Below are 21,727 nucleotides of genomic sequence, written 5' to 3' on the forward strand. Positions count from 1 at the left end.
ATCTTAGTTCTCCCACCAGGGATCGAACCCGTGCTCCCTGCAGTGGAAGCCCGAATTCTTAACCACTGGACGGCCAGGGAAGTCCCTATTTAAATATTTTTAACTACTATAGATAACAAGGGCTCCAGGCATTCTTGTGAAAAGTCTTCCTCCTCTTACTGTCCCTCTCTTTCTGTCATTTCCTGCCCACCTGCAATCTGGCCTATCTTGTTCATTGTTAAAAATAAATAAATAAATAAAACAAACCCCCTACCTCCTTAACTCTTGCGCTACACCTCTCCATCAATTTAACACAAAACTTCCTGAAGAAAGTCTCTACTGTCTCTACTTCCTCATCCTTCTTTCACACCCCACCAACCCAAGCCTGGTTTCTGTCCCCACCACTCCACTGAGATGGCTTCACCAATGGTCCACACCCTCTTCTTAACTGAGACATTTGGGGCCTGGTTTTGGGTTCTCTTTCACCTCCATCTGCAGAAGTGGTCCTGCCAAAGCTTCCACAGCTTAACCTTCCCCCATGCCCTGATACCTCTCCTTCTGTGGCTTGTTCTCCACCAGCCTCAATCTTTCCTGGCCTGTCTTCTCCTGTCACCCTCCTTCTATAGGTAATTTTATCCATTCCCCTGGTTTTGGTGACCATCTGCTACTGATGGCTCTTAAACCCGAGTGTCTCCAGCCCTGAGTCTTTCCCACCTTCCAGCAGACTCTGAGCCAGGCATCCTCTAGCCAATTGCTTCTTAGGCTTCTGAAACATAAGTCCTCATCCAGGCTCCTCTTTTTTCCCCTCCCATGCTGAGTTATGTCACCACTTACCCACAATCGTTCCTTAGTGCCCATTCCTCCTTTGTAGAACAGTTTGCCCTGGATGCCCACGCTCAGCACAGCAAAGGTGAAGATTTATGGTATCAAACTGAGATATGTGAAAGATTTACAAGATGCTGTTGCCTCGCTTTAGCCCTTAGTACCAAACACTACCAGCGACTTTCGCCTCTAACTTTTTCCTTGCTGCCCAAATCAAGGTCTATTGCTTCTTCTGTCTGCTAATACCTGCTCTCTTATTTCTCAGCTGCTACCAAGAGAGTGTTCCATACCTACAGCCCCTCCCTCTCTTGCCCCATTTGCTCTTTAGCTACTGTTAGCTCTGCCCTCTCCTTTTCCAGGCTCTGCTAGCACTCCGCCAAATCCTTGACCTTTTCTCTGCCCTCTATGTCCTGTCCTAGCTACTATATCTGATATTACTTACTGCCTCCTTCTTGAAACCTCCTCCTTGTATTTTGGTGGGTTTTTTTTTTAACCTAATTGCAGTAAGAGTCAATATTTATTGAGCACTAAGTATGTGCCACATGCTGTGTTAAACACTTTAAATGTCTTCAGTCATTTACTCCTTCCAGCAGCCCTGAGAAGTGGATACTAGTATAATTATCCCCATTTTCCAGATAACGAAACAGAGGAATAGTGAAGTTAAGCAACCAGCCTAAAATCATACAGTTCTTGAACAAGCCAAGCTGAGAATCCAGTGCAGACCAGCCCAACTCCAGAGCCCATCTTCTTTCTTTTTTAATACTTACTTATTTATTTATTTTGGCTGCGCCGGGTCTTCGTTGCGGCACGCGGGACCTTCGTTGCGGCATGTGAACTCTTAGTTGCGTCATGTGGGATCTAGTTCCCTGACCAGGGATCAAACCCGGGCCCCCTGCGTTGGGAGCTCAGAGTCTTAGCCACTGGACCACCAGGGACGTCCCCCAGAGCCCATCTTCTAAGTCGCCAACCTCCTTCCACTGTGCTGGGACTATACTTTCCCATCTTCCCCAACAATCCTTTGACCCCCACATTCCCTCTAGTCCTTTCCATATGTCAGGCTTTTCCTTCGAAACTTAATTTTTTTTAAATTTATTTTTTATTGAAGTATAGTTGAATTACAATGTTGTGTTAATTACTGCTGTACAGCAAAGTGACTCATATACATTCTTTTTCATATTCTTTTCCATTATGGTTTATCACAGGATAGTGAATATAGTTCCTTGTGCTCTACAGTAGGACCCTGTTGTTTATCCATCCTATATATACCAGCCTTCGAAACTATATTTCTTAAAAGACTGTTTCCATCACTCAGGCTCCGCTTCTTCCCTCGGGAGGGGGGAGGGGCATGAGGAAAGACACTGAGATCTGCCCTGTCACTTAGTTCAATGGACCCTTTTTTTGCCCTTGTTCCTCCACCTCTGTCTATGTGATGGATGTAACTGGAGACCATCTCCTTCTCAGACTTCTTCGTGGGCTCCTCAAGCTTTTATTTGCCCGAGTCCCCAGTTCTTCTGTTCTGACTCTATCACCTTTGGGGAACTCGTCCACTTCCACTGCTTCAGCTATGACCTGTTACGGGTAGAATTGTGTCCCCCAAAAGATACGTTGAAACCCCAACCCCTGGTACCTGTGAATGTGACCTTATTTGGAAATAAGGTCTTTGCAGATGAAATAAAATCAAGATGAAGTCATTGGGCTGGGCCCTCATCCATATGACTGGTGTCCTTATAAGAGGAAACTACCACGTAAAGACAGACACGTAGGGACAATGCCATGCGATGACAGAGCAGAGACGGAAGTGCTACAGCTGCACTCCAAGCAGTGCCTGGGCTACCAGAAGCTGAAAGAGGCAAGGAAAGATCCTCTTTTCAAGACTTGGAAGAGAGGGTAGTCCTGCCAACATCTTGATTTCAGACTTCTATAGAACTGTAAGAATAAGTTTCTGTAGTTTTCAGCACCACGTTTGTGACACTTTGTTACAGCAGCCCTAGGAAACCATAAACAACCCAAACACAGATGACTCCCCAGTCTATGCCGCTAGCCCAGACCACCCTCCTGAGCTCCAGAACTGTGATGCCCAGCTGCCAACTGGAACTCTCCAGGGTCCCCTGTCTCGGGAAAGGGCTCCAGCATATCTGGCTGTGGTGATATGCACTCTGCTTTGTTTACCTGTTTCACGCCCTCAGCATTTCTCACCTGCATCCTCCAGAATTGCCCCCCTCCCATCCACTTTTCACGAAGTACCCCACAAGCAAAATAGCCTCCCAGTCATTCTGTCCTAACCCTGGCTTTATTTTCACTATAGTATTTATCAGTACCTGATATTTTCTTGTTTTTAACGTATGTAAGTTTGGGTTCTTGGCTGTCTTCTTCACTGCTGTATTCTAAGCATCTAAAACTGTACCTGGCATCTGGTAAGTGGCCAGTAAAGAGTTGACTGAATGAAAGAAGAAAGCCAGAAAGATCTTTCTAAAATACTTTTTTTTTTCTCTCAGTACAGATCTGTCATCACAGAAAGTTCTAGCAGACAGCACTGTTACACAACCCTCTCTTTCAACCTCAACTTCCATGATACTAAATCTGTTCTCAAAGTTCCAGGGATTCCCCGTTTGAATTAACTTCACTGACATTTACTGAGTACCTTCCTCCGACCTTGCGGTGGGGAAGGCAGGGTGGATGGAATGATCACCGCAGTGCTCCTTAGTAACTCTGTGTGTCTTCTAAAAATAGTTCAGGTTGGGAATTCCCTGGCGGTCCAGTGCTTAGGACTCTGGACTTTCACTGCGGAGAGACTGGGTTCGATCCCTGGTCAGGGAACTAAGATCTCATAAGCCGGGCGGCGCAGCCAATGAATAAATAAATACATAAACAAATAAAAATAGTTCAGGTGGTTTACAATAAAATATGCCCGTTCATTTATTTCTTCAACAAGCATTTAGTGAGGACTTTCTGTGCGCCAAGGTGCTATAAAAGGTGCTGGGAAGACACTTACTCAGTGGTGAATAAGACACTCCCTGCCCTCACACCACTTACAGTCTAGTAAAGGAGGTGATGAAATAAGTCAACAGATATACATGATAATAACAGATGTAATCAAAGCCATGAAGGAAATGCACAGATTGATGTGATGAAGAATAGGAGGCTGTAAGGGGATAATCTAGAATTAGGCCATCAGGAAGACACTGCTAGGAGGCGTGTCACAGTTTATGCTGTGACCTGAAGGATGAGAAGAAGACAGCCAAATGTTGGGATTAGGGAAGAGAGTTCCAGGCACATGGAAAAAAAAAATTAATGCAAAGGCTCCGACGCAGAAAAGACATGAGCCTATCAGAGGAAAATGTTTAGTGAACAAGGTGGAGGATGAGATAGGCAGGGCCAGATTAGCCAACGCTTTGGAACCTGGATTTTATCCTAAGAGTGATGGGAAGTCTTTGAAGTGTTTTATTTTTATTTATTTATTTAACATTTAAAATAAATAAATTAATTAATTTATTTGGCTGCGTTGGGTCTTCGTTGCGGTGAGCAGGCTTCTCATTGCACTGGCTTCTCTTGTATCAGAGCATGGGCTCTAGGCATGAGGGCTTCAGTAGTGGCAGCACACAGGCTCAGTAGTTGCGGCTCACGGGCTCTAGAGCGCAGGCTCAGTAGTTGTGGCGCACGGGCTTAGCTGCTCCGCGGCATGTGGGATCTTCCCGGACCAGGGCTCGAACCCGTGTCCCCTGCACTGGTAGGCGGGTCCTTAACCACTGTGCCACTAGGGAAGTCCCCTTTCAAGGGTTTTAAAAGGGGGAATGAGTGATATGGTCTAATTTATTATTTTTTAACAGACTTTATTTTTTTAATTAAAAAAATTTTGGGGGGCCACACTGCGTGGCTTGTGGGATCTGAGTTCCCTGACCAGGGGTCCAACCTGCGCCCTCGGCAGTGAAAGCACCGAGTCCTAACCCCTGGACCACCAGGGAATTCCCAAAACTTTATTTTTTAAAGCAGTTTTAGGTTCACGGCAAAATTAAGTAGATGATCCAGAGATTTCTCGTACACCCTCTGCACCCATGCATGCACAGCCTCCCCTACTTGACTTATGTTTTAAAAATATTACTTGGCTGCTCTGGGGAAAATAAACTGGAGGGAGGCAGAGGTGATGGGGCTGCGGATTAGTGAGGATGGAGAGAAATGGACGAGTTTGAAGTACCTTTCGGAAGTAGTGTCTGCAGGGCTTGGTGGTGGACTGGATGTGGCGGTGAGAGAAAAGGAATCACGGAGTCTAGGTTTGTAGCTTGAACGTGGGCAGATGCGAGAAACCCTAGAAGAGGAGCATAGTCAGGAACTTGGTTTGGGGCTTGTTTGAAACATCCGAGAAGAGAGTTCAGGCAGGCAGTTTGAGGGATGAGTCTGCGGCTCAGGAGAAAGTTGAGGCTGGAGTCCTGCGCAGGTGGGATTTACAGCCCTAGGTCAGGCTGAGCTCCCTACGAAGTAAGTTGTGAGCTCTCTACTGTCATAGATGAGGAGATAGTCCCAGAGAGGCTAAGTGACTGGGACAAAGTGACGCTGCGAACTTGGCCTCTGTACACGGGCACCGAATTGAATCTCAGAGACACAGTTTTGGGTGAAGTAGAAAAGAATAGCCTTGTTGCTTTGCCAGGCAAAGGGGGACACAGCGGGCTCCTGCCTCTCAGAATTGCGTGTCCCAACCCAGGAGGAATTGGTGAGGAGTTTTTATAGCAATGGTTCAAGTGTAGGGTTGCTGATAAGATTAGAGTGTATGCAGGGCCTGCACTCCTTTAATCTTGTCTCAGGTGGTCTCCTAATTTTTTTGTTGTTGTTTTTTTTGGCCTGACGTGCGGGATCTTAGTGCCCTGACCAGGGATTGAACCTGCACCCCCTGCGGGAGTCTTTTTTTCTTCTTTTTTTTTTCACAATTAATTTATTTATTTTTGTCTGTGTTGGGTCTTCGTTTCTGTGCGTGGGCTTTCTCTAGTTGCGGCGAGCGGGGGCCGCTCTTCATCGCGGTGCGCGGGCCTCTCGCTATCGCGGCCTCTCGTTGCGGAGCACAGGCTCCAGACGCGCAGGCTCGGTGGCTGTGGCTCACGGGCCCAGTTGCTCCGCGGCATGTGGGATCCTCCCAGACCAGGGCTCGAACCCGTGTCCCCTGCATCGGCAGGCAGATTCTCAACAACTGCGCCAGCAGGGAAGCCCCCTGCAGGAGTCTTAACCACTGGACCAGGGAAGTCCCTGGTTTCCTAATCCTGATGAACTTCTCTGGTTCCTTTAATGTTGCCCCAGGTGGCTTCTTGGCTGCTCCTCCCTTGTCTCTGTCTGCATCCTCTCCCTTCCCGAGTAGCAACTGTTTGAATCTGCCCTTTGGAACCCAGGGAAGGTCATGGAGGCTGCAGTCTGTTCCCTACAAACAAGAAACAGGGGACAGAAAGGCTTCCATGCCCAGGAGCTCCACAGGGTCCTGCTCGGTTTCAAAAGCTACACAATGTGAGTGGCCCAGGAGGGGGAAGGGCACGACTGTGTTGGGAGGTGCAGGAGGCCTGCAGAGGCTCTGGCGAGGAACAGCTGGGATGGGGAGGTTGGCACCTAAATCCGGCAGGCCTCGAAAATCCAGGCAAAACTCCTGTCCTGAATCCAGAGGCGCCTGAATGATGTCTAAAGTGCTTTACTGGGTTCTTCTCAGTGGAATTGACTCTTCCCAGAGGACTAACCCCTTTGGTGAGGATTTAGTCCTCCCTGGAAGGCTGCAGAAGACAGTGAGGGTAGTTTGGTCAGACCAAACTCTGACATTACAGCTCAGTCTGGGGAGCCCAAGCAGCCCCTAAGGTGGGCTACAGCAGATGAACTGCAGGGCAGACCTGAGGAACTTCCTCTTCAGGGTTGGCAGGAGGGGAGACTCCCTCCTCTCTAAACAGGCAGGAGATGGGCCTCAAGCAGGGGGAGTCCTCTTTCTTTCTTTTTTAAAAAAAATTAAATTTAATTAATTAATTAATTAATTTAGGCTGCATCGGGTCTTAGTTGCGGCACGCAGGATATCCATTGAGGCGTGCCGGATCTTTCACTGTGGCACACGGGCTTCTCTCTAGTTGTGGCGTGCGGGTTTTCTCTTCTCTAGCTGTGGCACGCGGGTTCCAGAGCGCGTGGGCTCTGTAGTTTGCGGCACGCAGGCTCCAGTTGAGGCGTGCGAGCTCGGTAGCTGTGGCGTGAGGGCTTAGTTGCGCCTCTGGCATGTGGGATCTTACTTCCCCGACCAAGGATCCAACCCACGTCCCCTGCATTGCAAGGCGGGGAATCCTCTTTCTTGTCCAAGCTCCATCTCTAAAGCTGGTTTCCCCTTTGTGAAACGAGGAGTTTGTGAGTCCCACTCATCTCTGAGTTGCCCAGTCCCCTTTTCCCTCAGAGAACAAATTGGGGGCACCAGTGCCAAGAAGAGTCAGTTATTTTAAGCTGAACCGAGCATTGTAAAGGGGAGAGGTGAACACAGGAGAGAGAAGGGCATGCAGGTCTTGGGCCTGTTTCCTGGCAGGTCAGGACAAGGTGGCTCTGATGTGTGCCCTGAGTAGACTCTTTAATCTCTAACGTCAACATAACTTCAACTCACATCTCACCGTTTTTGATTTTGTTTTGTTTTTGAGATATAATTGACATATAACATTATATTTGTTTCAGATGGACAACATAGTGATTTGATATAGGTATAGATTGCAAAATTATTATCACACTCAATCTAGTTAACATCCTTATCACACTCTATCTAGTTGACATCCATCGCCACACATAGTTACAATTTTTTCTTCTTCCTGTGATGAGAACTTTGAAGCTCTACTCTCTTAGCAACTTTCAAGTGTACAATACAGTGTAATTCGCTACAGTCACCATGCTGTACGTTACATCCTCAGGACTTTTTACTTTATAATTGGAAGTTTGTACCTTTGACCCCCTTCACCCATTTCACCCACCTGCCACATCTCACTGGTCTTTTTTTTCCATGCCACATGGCATGCAGGATCTTAGTTCCCCCACCAGGGATTGAATGCATGCCCCCTGCAGTGGAAGTCTTTTTTTTTTTTTTTCCCACATTCTCAACTTTATTTCCCATCCTAGTGATGGCTCCTCTGTACAGTATAGGAAAGGGACCCCCACCAGGGGTGCGGAGAGACAGTGGAGGCCGGACTTGACCGTCAGTGAAGGTGACGAGGATGACCAGAGACTGGCAACCACACAACAGAAAGCCAGGGGTGGCCCTTCCAAGTCTCATCAAGGACCCAGAGTGGGTTTCAGAGCCCCAAGGGCCTAACAGTACGATTCCCAGAGGCCAAGGTCTGCAAGCCATCAAGAGTGCCCAAGGCCCCATTGAGGGAGGCCTAGAGGGCCAGGGTGTCTCTGATGAGCCTGCACATGGTGTTGGTGACGGAGGAGCCCAGGGTGTCGGTGATTTGGAAGGGGATCTTGTAGAGGTAGGGCTGCACGTCCCGCAAGCCTGTGTCGAACACGTTGTCCGCCTCCGACTGCGAGGGCATCTTGGGCATGTACTCGTGCCGGTTAATCACCTCTACAATGTTGATTATCTTCTCGCAGAGCTTCTCACCCACCTTCTCCCGGCAGATTTGCCGCCCCCTGCGGTGGAAGTCTTAACCACTGAACCACCAGGGAAGTCCCCTCACTGGTCTTAAAGCCCTCTTTCTTCTTGATTCCTGCTGAGCATCTGGCAGGTTCCTCAGCTCAGGTGTCTCCCTGCCAAAAGAACTGCCGGGCTTCCAGGCTGGGTTTGGCCCCTCTCGGTGCTCACTCAGCCCCCACGTGCCCTGCCGTCGGCCGCATGGCTCTGCTCTGCAGTTGCCCGGCTACCTTTTTAAAAAAATATATTTATTTATTTATTTGGTTGCACCGGGTCTTAGTTGCGGAAGGCGGGCTCCCTAGTTGTGGCATGCAAAAACTCTTAGTTGCGGCATGCATGTGGGAACTAGTTCCCTGACCAGGGATTGAACCTGGGCCCCCTGCATTGGGGGCGCAGAGTCTTAGCCAATGTGCCACCAGGGAAGTCCCCTGGCTACCTCTTCAGTCTGACCACAGGGCTTGGCCCAGAGCGAGCCTCAGTTTCTACCTGGAGAGTGAATGACTGAGCAAACGAATGATCTAATGCTCTAGAGTCATTTGTGATGGGCTCATTGAGTTTCCTTCCTCTGTGAGCTGGGTCCCTGTTCCATCCTCAGACCTATTCCCTACTTGCTTGGTCCAGTTTCTAAGAAACTTTCTGGCTTCTCTCCCTAGCACCTGGGTTCCGCAAGGCCTCTGGGAATGGGGGGTGGGGAGAACTCCTGGGCCTTTCCTTCAGGCCCAGAACTACTCCAGTCTCATTCTTCTCCATCTCCACCCTCTTTTTCTTAACTTCCACAGAAGCAGGGTCAAAATCAGGGAAGATCCCTCAGGCATTTTCTCAGGGCTTCTCCTACTCTCATACCAACTGCCGTTCATAAACCCATCAGTCACTGGCGGTAGACAGGTACTGGCCTGAGCACACGGGCTAATGTTATACATTTGTTTATTATCTGATAATCTCCTCCTCCCAACTGTGGGGCAGGGACCATAGTGCTAATCTCACCACCCTGTATCCCAAGTATCTGGCACTTAATGGCCTCAGTGAATATGAACTGAATGAATGGATGACTGAGTGAATGCAGTCAAGGTTTCTCCTCTGATCCCAGCAGCTGAGTGCTGTAAGAGCGGGTCCAAGACCGTCCCGCCCCCTCACCCACACCTAAGCTTTACCCATTTGCTCATCCTCAAGCTTCACTTCGTCTGTTTGACTTTTTTTTTTTTTTAACTTTGTTTTGTTTTGGCCGCACCACGCGCGGCTTGTGGGAGCTTAGTTCCTCCCTCCACCAGGAATCGAACCCACGCCCTCGACAGTGAAAGCGCAGAGTCCTAACTCCGGGACCGCCAGGGAATTCCCAACAACACATTTTTAAAGTAACAGCTTTATCAAGATATAATTCACATACCATACAATTTAATTATTTAAAGTGTACAATTCAATGTTTTTTAATATCTGAAGAGGGCAACCATCACTCCAATCAATTTTAGAACATTTTCATCATCCTAAAAGACACCCTTTGCCCCTTCCCCCATACTCATTAGCAGTCCCTCTCCATGTCTTCATTTCTCCCTAACCCCTAAGCACTAGGCAACTACTCTCTACTTTCTGTCTCTATGGATTTGCCTATTCTGGACGTTTCATGTAAATGGAATTACACACTACTGTACGTGGTCTTTTGTGACTGACTTTTATTTAGCATATGTTTCATGGTTCATCCATGTTGTAGCCTGTACCCAGTACTTCAATCCTTTTTATTGTTGAATAATATTTCATTGTATGGATATACTATATTTTATTTATCCCTTCATCAGTTGATGGACATTTGAGTAGTTTCTACTTTTTGGCTATTATGAATAATGCTGCTTTGAACATTCGTGTACAAGAGTTTTTATTTATTTTAATTAAAAAAATTTTTTTAATTAACTAATTTATTTATTCACCTATTTATTTATTTGGCTGCGTTGGGTCTCTGTTGTTGCACAAGGACTTTCTCTAGTTGCAGCGAGCGGGGGCTACTCCTCGTCACAGTGCGCGGGCTTCTCATTGCAGTGGCTTCTCTTGTTGCGGAGCACGGGCTCTAGGTGTGTGGGCTTCAGTAGTTGTGGCACGCATGCTCAGTAGTTGTGGCTCGTCAGCTCTAGAGCGCAAGCTCAGTAGTTGTGGCACACGGGCTTAGTTGCTCTGCGGCATGTGGGATCTTCCCCGACCAGTGCTCGAACCCATGTCCCCTGTGTTGGCAGGCAGATTCTTAACCACTGCGCCACCAGGGAAGTCCAAGAGTTTTTAAATTGAGGGTGAAATTCACATAACATAAAACTAAACATTTTAAATAAACACTTCAGTGGTATTTAGTACATTCACATGTTATGCAACCACCACCTCTGATTCCAAAACATTTCATCACTCTAAAATAAAACCCCATGACCATTAAGCGGTTACTTCCCATTCCCCTCCCTTTTAGCACCTGGTGACCACCAGCCTGCTTTTTGTTTCTATGGATTTACCTATTCTGGATATCTCATATCAATGGAATCACAGAGTATGTGACCTATTTTTGTTTGGCTTCTTTCACCTATCATGATGTTTTCAAAGTTCATCTAGTTGTGGTATGCATTTATACTTCATTCCTTTGTGTGATTAACACTCCATTACATGTGTATACCACAATTGTTTATTCATTCATCTGTTGATGGATATTTGGGTTGTTTCCACCTTTTGACTAGTATGAGTAGTGCTCTCTAAACATTTGCGTGCAAGGATTTGAGTACCTGTTTTTAATTTTAGGGGGTGGGTATATACTTAGAAGTGGAATTGTTGGGTCATTTGGACAATACATCTTTGAGAAGAGCATGAATTGGACTTTCAAACAATGCACCCAGGAAGTTTGTTTTCCCCAAAGGAAATGGCAGAAACTTCAGAAAATTGAGTGGGAGGAGCTGGGGGTGATAGTATAATGTACTACATAAATGTATTAATTCAAGCTAGTGTTTGCAGTTCACATCCATCATGTCACAGCTTAAACAAGAACCAGATTTAGGATTTTGGATTCCAAGTCTAGCTATTTAGCTGCTTGTCTTGTTCCACAATACTATTGTCAACCTAGCTTACTGAAGCAAACAAGGTAACTATGAAGGCAGTGCTGAAAACCTAGGTACTAGAGGAAGAAGGCTACAAAGTTTCAGGAAAAGCAGCGCCTTTCTTCCCTAGAACGAGGACTAGGGAAATTCATTCCGAGAGATAGTTTGTTTCTGGTTTCATGGTCACTTCCATGATTTAGAGAATATCAGTATAATTTGATACACCACTCTTCTTTATAGAGAATTTTTTCTAAGGGTGCTCGTAGACAACTGTTTTGGAGACCGCAGAGAACAGTTGGGAGGAAAAGAGAAATGCCATGTAAATCTCTTTATTTTAGGATTCAGAAGTAGAACGGCCTCTATGGAAGCCATGGAGACCAATATGGACCAAGGGTTTAAACAAGATGGTGGTTGGGACAGGACCGCTCTATCTTTCTGGGTGAAACTCTATGGCAGAGCAGAGTCGCACAGTTCAGAGATGTGAAGCTGAGATGGGTGGTAACCCGACCACACTAGCGCGCTGGGAAGAGTGGAGCGTAAAGAGCTCTCTCGCGCATGTGTGGAACCAGGGGAAGGGGGAAGCGGGGAAATGGGTTTCGAGACCAAGGACCCACCCCACAGTACAAGTTTTCTGAAACGTGTGAGTCTTAAGCCCAGCTAAAGTCGAGGTGGGGCGTTTCCTAAGGCGCATGCGTTCTAGACGACACCAGCAGTACAGTGGCGTGGTCTTTTCAACGCCTGGCGTACAGACGACGTCTGAAGTGGAAGGGGCGGTCAGGACTCCCAACACGCATGCGCCTTGAGGCCGAGGCGTTTCCTTCAGAGGGTGTGGAGTGCAGGGCTCCTTACTGCGCAGGCGCAAGAACCGTCCGGTAGGGCTGGTGGTCTAGCACGGGGATGGAAGAGGAGGTTGAAAGGATTAAAAAACCGGATGCGCCTGCGCGTTGCCTACTGGTGGGACGAACTCAGGATTTGTGAGGGGCGGGGTCACGGATGCGCGTCATTGGATGGGTAGGTGGGAGGGAGGGTGGAGAGCCGGGAGAATCTGTGCGCTTGCGCAGTGCGGGGGTGGAGGGCGGAGGAGATAGATAGCACGCTTGCGCGGCTGTCACAGGGCTGCTTGGTTGGTCAGTGGGGAGTCGGCGCCTGCGTACTAAGACCCGTGTGCAGCAGCGGCGGCGGCGGTAGAGGCGGCGGCGGCGGCGGCAGCGGGCTCTGAGGCAGCGCTTGGGCTCGCCGCGAGTGAACGGGGTCGAGTCAGTGCATTCGCGCGAGGTAAGAGCGGGCAGGGTGCGCGGAACCTTGGCTTGGGCCTGGGAGTAGAGATGGAACTGCGCGAGGGTCGGGGAGGGGGCAGAGGGGAGCGGCGGCCACCGCCGCCGCACGAGATTCGTTCTGGGAGCGGCGCGAGGTGCGGAGAGGCTCGGGCGCGCGACCCGGTTGGTGCGCGGGGTGACGGTTGGGGCTGGCCCGGTGACGTTGGAGCGACGCAGGGCGGGGGACGGCGAGCCGCGAGGCCGCCACGCGGGAAAGGCCGCCGGGCGGCCAAGCTGGGGCGAGGGCCGGGGGCAAGATCGGCCCGCCGGGGTAAGGGAACCTGGGACGTTGAGAACCGGGCGCCGTGCGGCCACGTGAGGTGGGGGAGGGGGCTATTCGGTGAGAGGGCATGTGGAGGGGGGGTTGGCGGCCGGCGGGGGGGAGGGGAGACTGCGTGGCTTCGGCCTGGCGCGGCCTTTGAGGAGGGGGTGGCCGCAGTACCGGAAGTGCCCCCTGTGAGAGGCTGCCCTTGGGGTCAGAGGCCGCATGGCCGAACGTGGACGGGGGCCGCATGGCAGCGCGGGGACCCCTCCCCCCAGGTCCCGGCCACCGGAAGCCCCGGGCGGCCACATGGTGGGCGGGAGCCGGCAACCCCCAGCGCGGAGAGAGGTGGTCCTTGCGGGCACCTAAGGGAGTTTGGAATTTTGAGGAGTGGGAGAAGCCCGGGGCCCGGATCTTGATCACCTCGGTGAGCCCGCTGTGGGCATATGTTGGCGCTCCCCCACCTCATGGGCCCCTGGAGCTTTCCCCCCAATCCTCCTGTAAAGTGAGGCGGTCAGCCAGGTGTAAGTGGCATTTGTCCGTGCTGCGACGCCAGAGAAAGTGGGAAACCGAGGGCGATTGGACGGGAGCCCAACTCTTCTCGGTCGTCCCGACAGCGCCTTAAAGTCCCGGGCAGATGAGTTACCCGCTTTGATAGGTGCTCTTCACCTTGTCACTGTCTTTCTCGTTGTGTCTGATTTGGGAGTTCCTGGTTTTAGGGTCCTTAACTCTACTAGCCTAGTATAATTTACACTACTCACTAACTACTACCAGCCTTTTGCTTTCATTTTATCGTCATTCACCACTCCCCACTCTCCCACTTTCTACTGACTGTACAGGCCCGGCCTGAAAAGCCGACAGGACCAGTGCATCCTGGGAAAAGTGGGAGGGCCCTTGAGGAGAGGCTGGGTTCCTGGGTTCCCTTTGGGAAAGCAGAGGTGTTTGGTAGGGAGATCAGTTAGAAAACAACTTTATTTTCTCCCCCTCGGCTGCGTCTGCAAATGCATGTTGGAGAGGCGGGAATCCCCCAAAGAGGCCTTGTGGTTTCCTGTACCAGTGACTGGCTCGTGTGTGGATAGGGTGGGGGGGTGTAACAGAGACGGGTGGGGCTCCCTGTCCTCCGGTCTCCACCCCTCCCCCCCCACATTAGCCCCGCCCTTTTGCTGGCTCATAGCTGCTCACCTAATTATAGCCCTGGTTATGTGTGGGGAAGAGGGGTGGTTGGTTTTCAGTGGCAAGCAACACCTGAGTCCTCCCCCTACCAGGAATTAGGCCTTTGCCCATCTCAGAGATTTGACATCCTGACTTCCTGGAGCTTTTTCTATCCTGGGCCACCCCTTTAGCTTTCATTTGGGGTGGGGAATCCTGCTTATCTCCCACCGCCACACGCATAGTATTTTTGATTCCAATCAGTATTTAATCTAGGAACTTTATTTTACGTGGGTAATGGAATAAAGTGCTGGGGGAAAAATGAAGCAGTGTTTCTAGAGTAGAGTGAGATAAATTGGAGACCCTGTTAATTCAATCCTTACTGACCCTAGTTCTCTTCTTGATTCTAGTTGGAATCAAAGCCTTTTAAAATGGCAGATGATTTGGACTTCGAGACAGGAGATGCAGGGGCCTCAGCCACCTTCCCGATGCAGTGCTCAGCATTACGTAAGAATGGCTTTGTGGTGCTCAAAGGCCGGCCATGTAAGATTGTGGAGATGTCAACCTCCAAGACTGGCAAGCACGGCCATGCCAAGGTTAGAATTTCATTTCCATATCTTGTCTTCCCCACCAGCTGTCATCAATGCTAGCCCCCTATCTTCTTTAGCTCTTTTATTACCATCCAGTTCCTTGTGTTCAGCACTCAGCCCTGGACACCTTTTTCAACTACCACACCAGCCTTCAGCTTTCTCCTTGGTTACCCTTCTGTGCCCTGTCATCCTTGGATTCCCTCCTTTCTCCATCTTTGTGTGTATCCAACTTCTCTTCGTGGTCCTTTATGCTCTGGCTCTTCAGCTGCTCCGTCACTTTTTCTATTTGTCTGTCTATTTGAGTCTTTGTAGGTTCTCTTTGTTTCCATCACTTTGCCCAGGATTTCTTCAATCCTAACATCCCTCGGAGGGGCTCCAGTGTACACCTCTGATTTTCCAAATTGCTGCCCCACTCTCCAGTGCCAGCTCTCCCCTTGGATGTCTGATGCAGCATCAGAGTGTCTCTACCTGCCCCCTCTCCTGGAGCCTCCTTGCTTCCTTAGGTCCTAACATTTTTCTTATATCCCTCCTTGTAACTTTACTTTTTCTTTTTTCTCAAAAGTTCAACCTGATTCACCCTTGTTGGATTTCTTGTGGTTTTGTTCCCAAATCAGTTTTTCTATCTTCTGTTGACTTGGCACATCCTGAGTTACCCCCAGCTGTCTAGATCATTCTCTGTTCTTTCTGGTTTCCTTATTTCCTAAATGCATCGTTCTTTCTGTTCTCCCCCCAAGTCCTTTTTTTCTTTTCAGCTCTCTTCTTTCTCATTCTTTCCTGTTTTCTCAGCTCTTTTCCTCCTACCTTCCTTATTTTCCAAGTTCTCAGCCTTTTATGCTGATGTCCAAAAAACTTCTTCCAAACTTTTACCTAGACTCCTCCTGCTCCCCTAGGATCTTGGTCTCTCATTTTGATAGCTCGACGTAACTGGCTGCTCCAAGCCTGTCCTACAACCTTCCCTTGTGCTGTCAACTCCAGTCTCAGTGGTGGTCTTTTGGCCCCAGGCTCTTTTTAGAGGCTTTAGTGTTTCTTTCTTGAGTTGATTGGTTCAATTCCAGCTCTTCTAATCTTTGTCCTGACAACCTAGTCTGACTTCCCTCACTAGCCAGGGATAACTTGAGCCTTTATCTCCTTCATCCTAGAGTTTGGTTGGGTTTCTCTTTGATGTGATGCATGCATACAGGTCCATCTGGTTGGTATTGACATCTTTACTGGGAAGAAATATGAAGATATCTGCCCGTCAACTCATAATATGGATGTCCCCAACATCAAAAGGAACGATTTCCAGGTATGTAGATGGTCTGGATGTAGATGGGTTAGTGGTTTGTGGGAGGAAAATAGAGACTGGCCAGAAGACCTTGTGCTGAGAGAAGGGAGATTGGCAGGAGGAGAGGGTATTTGGTATTAGCAGTTTCCCACCCTAGTTTGCCCATCAGACCCTTTATCCTCAGGCTACTTGGGCCTACCTTCAGCTTCCTTCCCTGTCTGCCCCCAGCTGATTGGCATCCAGGATGGGTATCTATCACTGCTCCAAGACAGCGGGGAGGTGCGAGAGGACCTCCGTCTGCCTGAGGGAGATCTTGGCAAGGAGATTGAGCAGAAGTACGACTGTGGAGAAGAGATACTGGTATGGTGCCCCCCTCTTTCTTTTATGCCCAGCCTTGTTCTTTGTGTTTCTTTCTCTGAGCTCAGACTTGACTATCCCCCATGCTCCCCCAGATCACGGTGCTGTCTGCCATGACAGAGGAGGCAGCTGTTGCAATCAAGGCCATGGCAAAATAACTGGCTCCCAGGTGAGTGTGGTGACACCCCTCCCCCCAGCCCCCTTCATGCACTTTGTTATCTCCATGGAAGAGCTACTTTGGTTTTAATTGCCTGTGGTGCTGTTCCCCTCACCCTTTTTCCCTTTGAAGGTTTTATCCTGTCTCACCTGGTTTCTCTCTTCTACCCAGGGTGGCTGTGGTGGCAGCAGTGATCCTCCAGCCTGCAGAGGCCCCCTCCCCCAGCCTGGCCCAGCTCTGGCCCGGCCCTTGGCTGGACTCCTCCTACACAATTTATTTGACATTTTATTTTGGTTTCCCCTACACCCTCAATCTGTCGGGGAGCCCCTGCCCTTCACCCTGCTCCCTTGGCCAGGAGTGAGTGAACCATGGCCTTGGTGAAGCTGCCCTCCTCTTCTCCCCTCGCACTACAGCCCTGGTGGGGGAGACCGGGTGGGTGCTGCTTGTGGTTTAGGTTTGTTGTTGGTTTTTTTTTTTTTTTTTTTTTTTTTGGTTTTTTTTTTTTTTTTTTTTTTTTTGGTTTTTTTTTTTTTTTTTTTTTTTTTTTTTAATTCAATCTGGAATCAGAAAGCTGTGGATTCTGGCAAATGTTCCTTGTGCCCTTCCCCCACTCATCCCTGGTCTGGTCCCTTATTCCCCAATAGCCCTTTTTCCCAAGCACCACCCCCACAGACTGGGGACCAGCCCCCTCCCCTGCCTATGTCTCTCCCCAAATCCCTTTAGATGGGAAGGGAAGAGGAGGAGAGGGGAGGGGACCTGCCCCCTCCTCAGGCATCTGGGAGGGCCCTGCCCCCATGGGCTTCACCCTTTCCTGCGGGCTCTCTCCCCGACACATTTGTTAAAAATCAAACCTGAATAAAACTACAAGTTTAATATGAAGCCCCCAACTCAGCTGCTGCTTTGAATTAAATCGGTATTTGCTGACTAGAACGTCAGTTTGGAAATCAGAAATAAGATTATAGGTTGAACTCTGCCACTGAGCTCATTACAACCAACCTGCTGTCCCCCTGTGCTTCCTATGGACCTGCCAGCCACCCCTCACCCTCCAAGCAGCCCAGTGGGAGGCAACACAGACAGTCGCAGCCAGGGTCAGTGGCAGGTAGATTTTATTGGCCTGGGACTAGGACACACCGGGGATCCTCCCCCCCGGCAAGGGCTGGGGGCAAGGTTGAAGATCAAATCTGATGGTCACTTGTGGTAGAATCGCGGGTTCTGGCTGTGCTGGATGAAGGGGAGCCGAGGGCCAGGCTGGCTGGTGGTTGCAAAGCCCGACTGGCAGCGGTGATGAAAGGAGGGCTCTGTCAGTGCGCGTGCCCTCCCTTCGACTCCATGCCCAACTGAGAGCCATCCCAAGGGAGGAAGGGAATATGGGGGTGGGGACCACCTATGCTACCCAGTCCTGTTTCCCTGTCGTGCAGGGATTCTCACGGGCTGGATTACCACCCTTACCTTTCCTGCTGGTTGCATCTGCACAGGGAGCTGGGGTGAGGCCAGGAGTCCAGGGGCTGGATGCAGAGCTTGGGGATGCATGGGACGCAGGGAGGACTACAGAGAACAAAGTTAGCTGAGGCAGCCTGTGGCTCCCTTTAGCATAGGTAGCCCTTCCCTGACCTCGCAAGGCTCTACTCACTGAGTCAGAGAAGCCCGTCTGTTGGTTAGCGTGTTCCATTTGTTTTTGCAAGGACAGGGCACCACCAGGCTGGAGGAACCCTAGGTGGGGAGGAAGGGTGTGAAGTGAGTAGAGAATGGGGAAAGGAGGAAGGGAGGAGCCGTGGAACTGGGCCCCTGTGTGGGGTGTCCGTCACCTGTCTGGGTGGGCTGAAAGTGGCTGTGCACAGCATAGGGCTGAGGCTGCGGCTGAGACAGGTACTGTACCGCAGGAAATGCGGAAGGTGCTGAGGAGACAAGAGACAGTCATGAGAACCTCCTCGTAGCCTGTTCCACATGCCTCCCTCTGGGTCTTGAGGAAAGCTCTCTTCCTCTTTCCCCACCGCTGACCTCTGAGCTGCTGACTAGGACTGTAGGCAGGCTGTGTGGGTCCATAGTGAGGTGGGGGCTGAGCAGTCCCATAGGCGCCGCCCGGGCTGCCTTGGAACTGCCCGTGCTCTGGGGTCCCTGCGAAAGCAGCTGCTGAGCCCACGTAGTGCCGGGTCTAAGGAGGAAAGATGAGAACTCACTGCCTGTAAACTCCATGAAGCAAAAACTCAAGTGACTGTGCCCCATTTCCTCTACACAGTTCGGTGTCAGGACTTGAGTGCTAGCTGGTAAGCATGCTGGGGTCTGGGTGGTAGTAGTAGGGAAAAAAATTAATTCAGCCTAGACACCCATTTCTACTGTTCTTACCGTAAGCACTTGGGGTCCAAACATCTGTTTGGCTCTGTCTGCTGCCATGAGGGTGCCTGGGCGATTGTGTCCTCCAGGGCTCCCTAGAGAGGGAGAGGGGCTTCACGATGCTGAAATGAGGCAGCAACCTACCGGAAGGTGCATTCTGACAAGCAGTTTCTTTAATCCTCACCCTGCATGCTGAGGAGGTGAGTGCCAGTGTGAACGGTCAGGCCTTGCTGGTATGCCGCTGATGTCAGAGTGGTCAGGTCACTGGAGGGAAAGGAAGGCAGATCAAAGACAAGTCCGTCCCATCTCGTTCCCCACCCCCCTCCCCGTCCCGTTTGCCATTAAACACTGATGTTTTGTTACCTGATCCCAGTTACACTTTGGGCCCAATTTTATTTTTAGCTCTCCAATCTCACCTCTGCTCTTTTCGCCTCCGTTTTTCTTCCTCATGTAAAACTTTCTTGAGCTGCAGGAAAAGCTGATGTTTCTCTTCCTGTAGGGCTAAAAGCTTCTCCTGCAACTTCAGGATCTGGAGAGAGTAGAGAAGGTGAAGGCAGGAGAGCCAAGAGAAAAAAGAGCTAGGAGAGATGAAGAAACTGCTTACTTGTTCCTTGGTTTCCTCTAGTGACATCCTCTCTTCCATCTCCTTTTTCTTCCTTCTCTCCTGCTCTTCCTTCATCTTCTGTTCCATCATCTTGTCCACCTCTTCCTCCTCTGGAATAAGAGGCAGAACGAGAAAGTGGCAGGATGGTTAAACTATTAGAATGTTAGAGAATGAAGACCGGCAAAAATTGGTTATCCCAGTGCTCTTGGTACTTGCTCCAGTACCAAGAGCACTGGGAGGGGACAGGCTTCCCCATCACTGCGAGGAGGCTGGGACGGGGAGGTTTATTAGGTGCTCTCCAAGGTCCTTCCCAGCTCCAGGGCGCTGGAGTTTAGGTGTGGCCTCTCATCCCCACCACAACGGGGCTGTCCGTCCCTCTAGCTTCGGCCGCCGAGCACTGGTCTGCCCGTGTGTGGGGGGGTGGGGGGGGTGGGGTCAGCCCTGGGACAGCGGTGCTCCCCGGGCCGTGCATCCTCCTGCTTTGGCCCCGTCTCACCCTGCCGCTTGCGCTCCCGCTCCATCATGATGTGCCGGTGCAACGCCCTGGCCATGGCGTTGGAAAGCTTGGGGCGCTCCAGGAGCGCAGGCATGGTGCTGCCGGGGGCGCTCGGGCCGTGGGCGCCCGGCTCTGTCGCTGGCTGCCAGACCTCGGGCCGGGCCTACGGAGAGGCGGGCGCTCAGGGGGAGCGGGCCGGGCCGGGCGGAAGCCGCCCGCCCGCCGCCCCGGTCACGTGCCCACCGCCCGGCCTGGCCCTCAGCGCGGCTCCTCCGCGTGCACGGGCAGGGGTCTCGGCGCTCCCGCCCCCTGCCCGCCACCCGGGCGCCGGCCCCTCCCTACCCGCCTTCTCGTCGCTTTCTCCGCGGCCTCCCGAGCGCCTGGGCCGCGGCGTCACATCCGGCCGCTCGGCCGAATCCTTCCGGAGTCGGGGCGCCCGCGGGCTCGCGGGTTGGGCTGGGCTGGGCTGGGCGGGGCGGGGCGGCGGGGCGGGGCAGGCGGTAGCGCCCGCGACGGGTGCCTGCGGTGTCCAAACGCCTCCGCTGCGCCCCGGTCGCGCACCGCAAAACGCCCCTACCGGGCCGGCCCCGCGGACGGAGTCCCTGACGTGGCGGGGCCGGGGCTCCTCCGGGAGGCGAGAGGCGCGCGCGAGAGAGGCCGAGTCGGCTGCTCTGAGACGGCGTTTATTGGCTCCTTAGAAATCAGAGTCAGTAACAACTGTACAGAGGCCCGACCCCCGGCGCCGCCTTCCCCACTCCCGCCTGGGCCGGAAAAGCAGCTTCATGTGGGGCACCGGGAGACTCCTCTGGGATTCACAGTAACCAGAACAGAAACGGAAATAAATTAAGTGTATGGGGGAGGAGTCGCGGGGAGTCGTGCTCCCCAGATCAGTGCATGGAGAGGGTTCCCCTGGGCCTGCGGCCGGGCTCCCCGCTGCGCCTTCACCTCTGAGGGAGGGACCGTCCGGGCCCTGGGCACGGAGACAGCTCCGCTTCCCAGCTAGTCTGAGAGTCTGCCCGCCTGCTCCTGTGCATCTGCCAGGCTGAGCACTGAGCATGCCGTGGGTCGCTGGAGTGAGGTGGTGGCAGTCGTCATTCAGAGTCCACGGGCCGAGGCCCAACTGTGCTTGTAGTGGTGCGGCCTCACCCCTCACTCCACCCGTACCAGCAGGGCATAGAGGAGTGTGGCCCCCTTCTCCTTGGTTACCCACTCAAGTTCAGCTGGGCTGAAGTGAGGGTCGGGAGGCTCTCTGAGGGCAGCGGAAGGGGGTCCGGGGGTGTAGGAGCCAGGGCGCACACACACCTGGAACGCCACCTGGGCCTGGTGTGTCTGCTGGGATTTGGGGTCCCGGAATCTGTCAGGGAAGAAGCATAAATAGGGCAGTGAGACCTCTGGGCCCAGGGCCTCTCCCCCTTTCCAGCTGCCACCACAACAGTTAGCAGCTGGCCTTGCTGTTCTCAGGAATCACTCTCTCCTTACAGGGACCTGGCTCTAGCCATTCTCTCTACTTGAAATGGCCTTCCTCCCAATGCCTGCTTGCCTAACTCCCTCCTGCCTTCTCCAAGTCTTTGCTCAGATCTCACCTTTTTTTTTTTTTTTTTTTTTTTTTTTTTGCGGTACGCCGGCCTCCCACTGCTGTGGCCTCCCCCGTTGCGGAGCACAGGCTCCGGACGCGCAGGCCCAGCGGCCATGGATCACGGGCCCAGCCGCTCCGCGGCACGTGGGATCT

The 21,727-nt window shown here is 51.5% G+C and overlaps 2 protein-coding genes across 5 annotated transcripts; one reads left to right on the top strand and one right to left on the bottom strand.

Annotated features, from left to right (window-relative positions):
* Nucleotides 1-12,576: 12,576 nt before the first annotated feature.
* On the top strand, nucleotides 12,577-17,446 carry EIF5A (eukaryotic translation initiation factor 5A). Of its 3 annotated transcripts, none has more exons than XM_007100679.4 (6): nucleotides 12,577-12,747; nucleotides 14,610-14,795; nucleotides 15,970-16,074; nucleotides 16,282-16,413; nucleotides 16,506-16,579; nucleotides 16,739-17,446. In XM_007100679.4, exons 2-5 carry the CDS (start codon nucleotides 14,631-14,633, stop codon nucleotides 16,566-16,568), a joined length of 465 nt encoding a protein of 154 aa, XP_007100741.1. In that variant the 5' UTR covers nucleotides 12,577-12,747; nucleotides 14,610-14,630; the 3' UTR covers nucleotides 16,569-16,579; nucleotides 16,739-17,446. The 3 variants fall into 3 exon arrangements, with proteins under 3 accessions (XP_007100741.1, XP_028354835.1, XP_028354834.1); XM_028499034.1 differs by lacking the exon at nucleotides 12,577-12,747 and adding an exon at nucleotides 12,965-13,059; XM_028499033.2 differs by lacking the exon at nucleotides 12,577-12,747 and adding an exon at nucleotides 13,089-13,108.
* Nucleotides 17,447-17,656: 210 nt separating this feature from the next.
* Nucleotides 17,657-20,470, bottom strand: GPS2 (G protein pathway suppressor 2). 2 transcript variants are annotated; one of them, XM_024127702.3, is made up of 11 exons: nucleotides 20,341-20,469; nucleotides 19,999-20,161; nucleotides 19,503-19,612; nucleotides 19,315-19,427; nucleotides 19,083-19,162; nucleotides 18,911-18,993; nucleotides 18,566-18,719; nucleotides 18,373-18,462; nucleotides 18,198-18,277; nucleotides 18,017-18,112; nucleotides 17,657-17,839 (listed from the first exon to the last, which is right to left on the bottom strand). In XM_024127702.3, exons 2-11 carry the CDS (start codon nucleotides 20,090-20,092, stop codon nucleotides 17,756-17,758), a joined length of 984 nt encoding a protein of 327 aa, XP_023983470.1. In that variant the 5' UTR covers nucleotides 20,093-20,161; nucleotides 20,341-20,469; the 3' UTR covers nucleotides 17,657-17,755. The 2 variants fall into 2 exon arrangements, with proteins under 2 accessions (XP_023983470.1, XP_054946314.1); XM_055090339.1 differs by having other exon boundaries at nucleotides 19,315-19,612; nucleotides 20,341-20,470.
* Between the last annotated feature and the right edge of the window lie 1,257 nt (nucleotides 20,471-21,727).

This window comes from Physeter macrocephalus, chromosome 14, assembly GCF_002837175.3.
Source record: "Physeter macrocephalus isolate SW-GA chromosome 14, ASM283717v5, whole genome shotgun sequence".
In the NCBI taxonomy this organism is placed as follows: Eukaryota; Metazoa; Chordata; class Mammalia; order Artiodactyla; family Physeteridae; genus Physeter; species Physeter macrocephalus.

Coding starts and splice junctions, on each gene's coding strand:
- EIF5A (XM_007100679.4), top strand. CDS start 14,631: ATGGCAGATGATTTGGACTTCGAGACAGGAGATGCAGGGGCCTCAGCC. Junction 14,796..15,969: donor GCAAGCACGGCCATGCCAAG/GTTAGAATTTCA, acceptor GCATGCATACAG/GTCCATCTGGTTGGTATTGA. Junction 16,414..16,505: donor ACTGTGGAGAAGAGATACTG/GTATGGTGCCCC, acceptor ATGCTCCCCCAG/ATCACGGTGCTGTCTGCCAT.
- GPS2 (XM_055090339.1), bottom strand. CDS start 20,092: ATGCCTGCGCTCCTGGAGCGCCCCAAGCTTTCCAACGCCATGGCCAGG. Junction 19,613..19,998: donor GCGGGAGCGCAAGCGGCAGG/GTGAGACGGGGC, acceptor CTCTTATTCCAG/AGGAGGAAGAGGTGGACAAG. Junction 18,113..18,197: donor AGACGGGCTTCTCTGACTCA/GTGAGTAGAGCC, acceptor TGTTCTCTGTAG/TCCTCCCTGCGTCCCATGCA.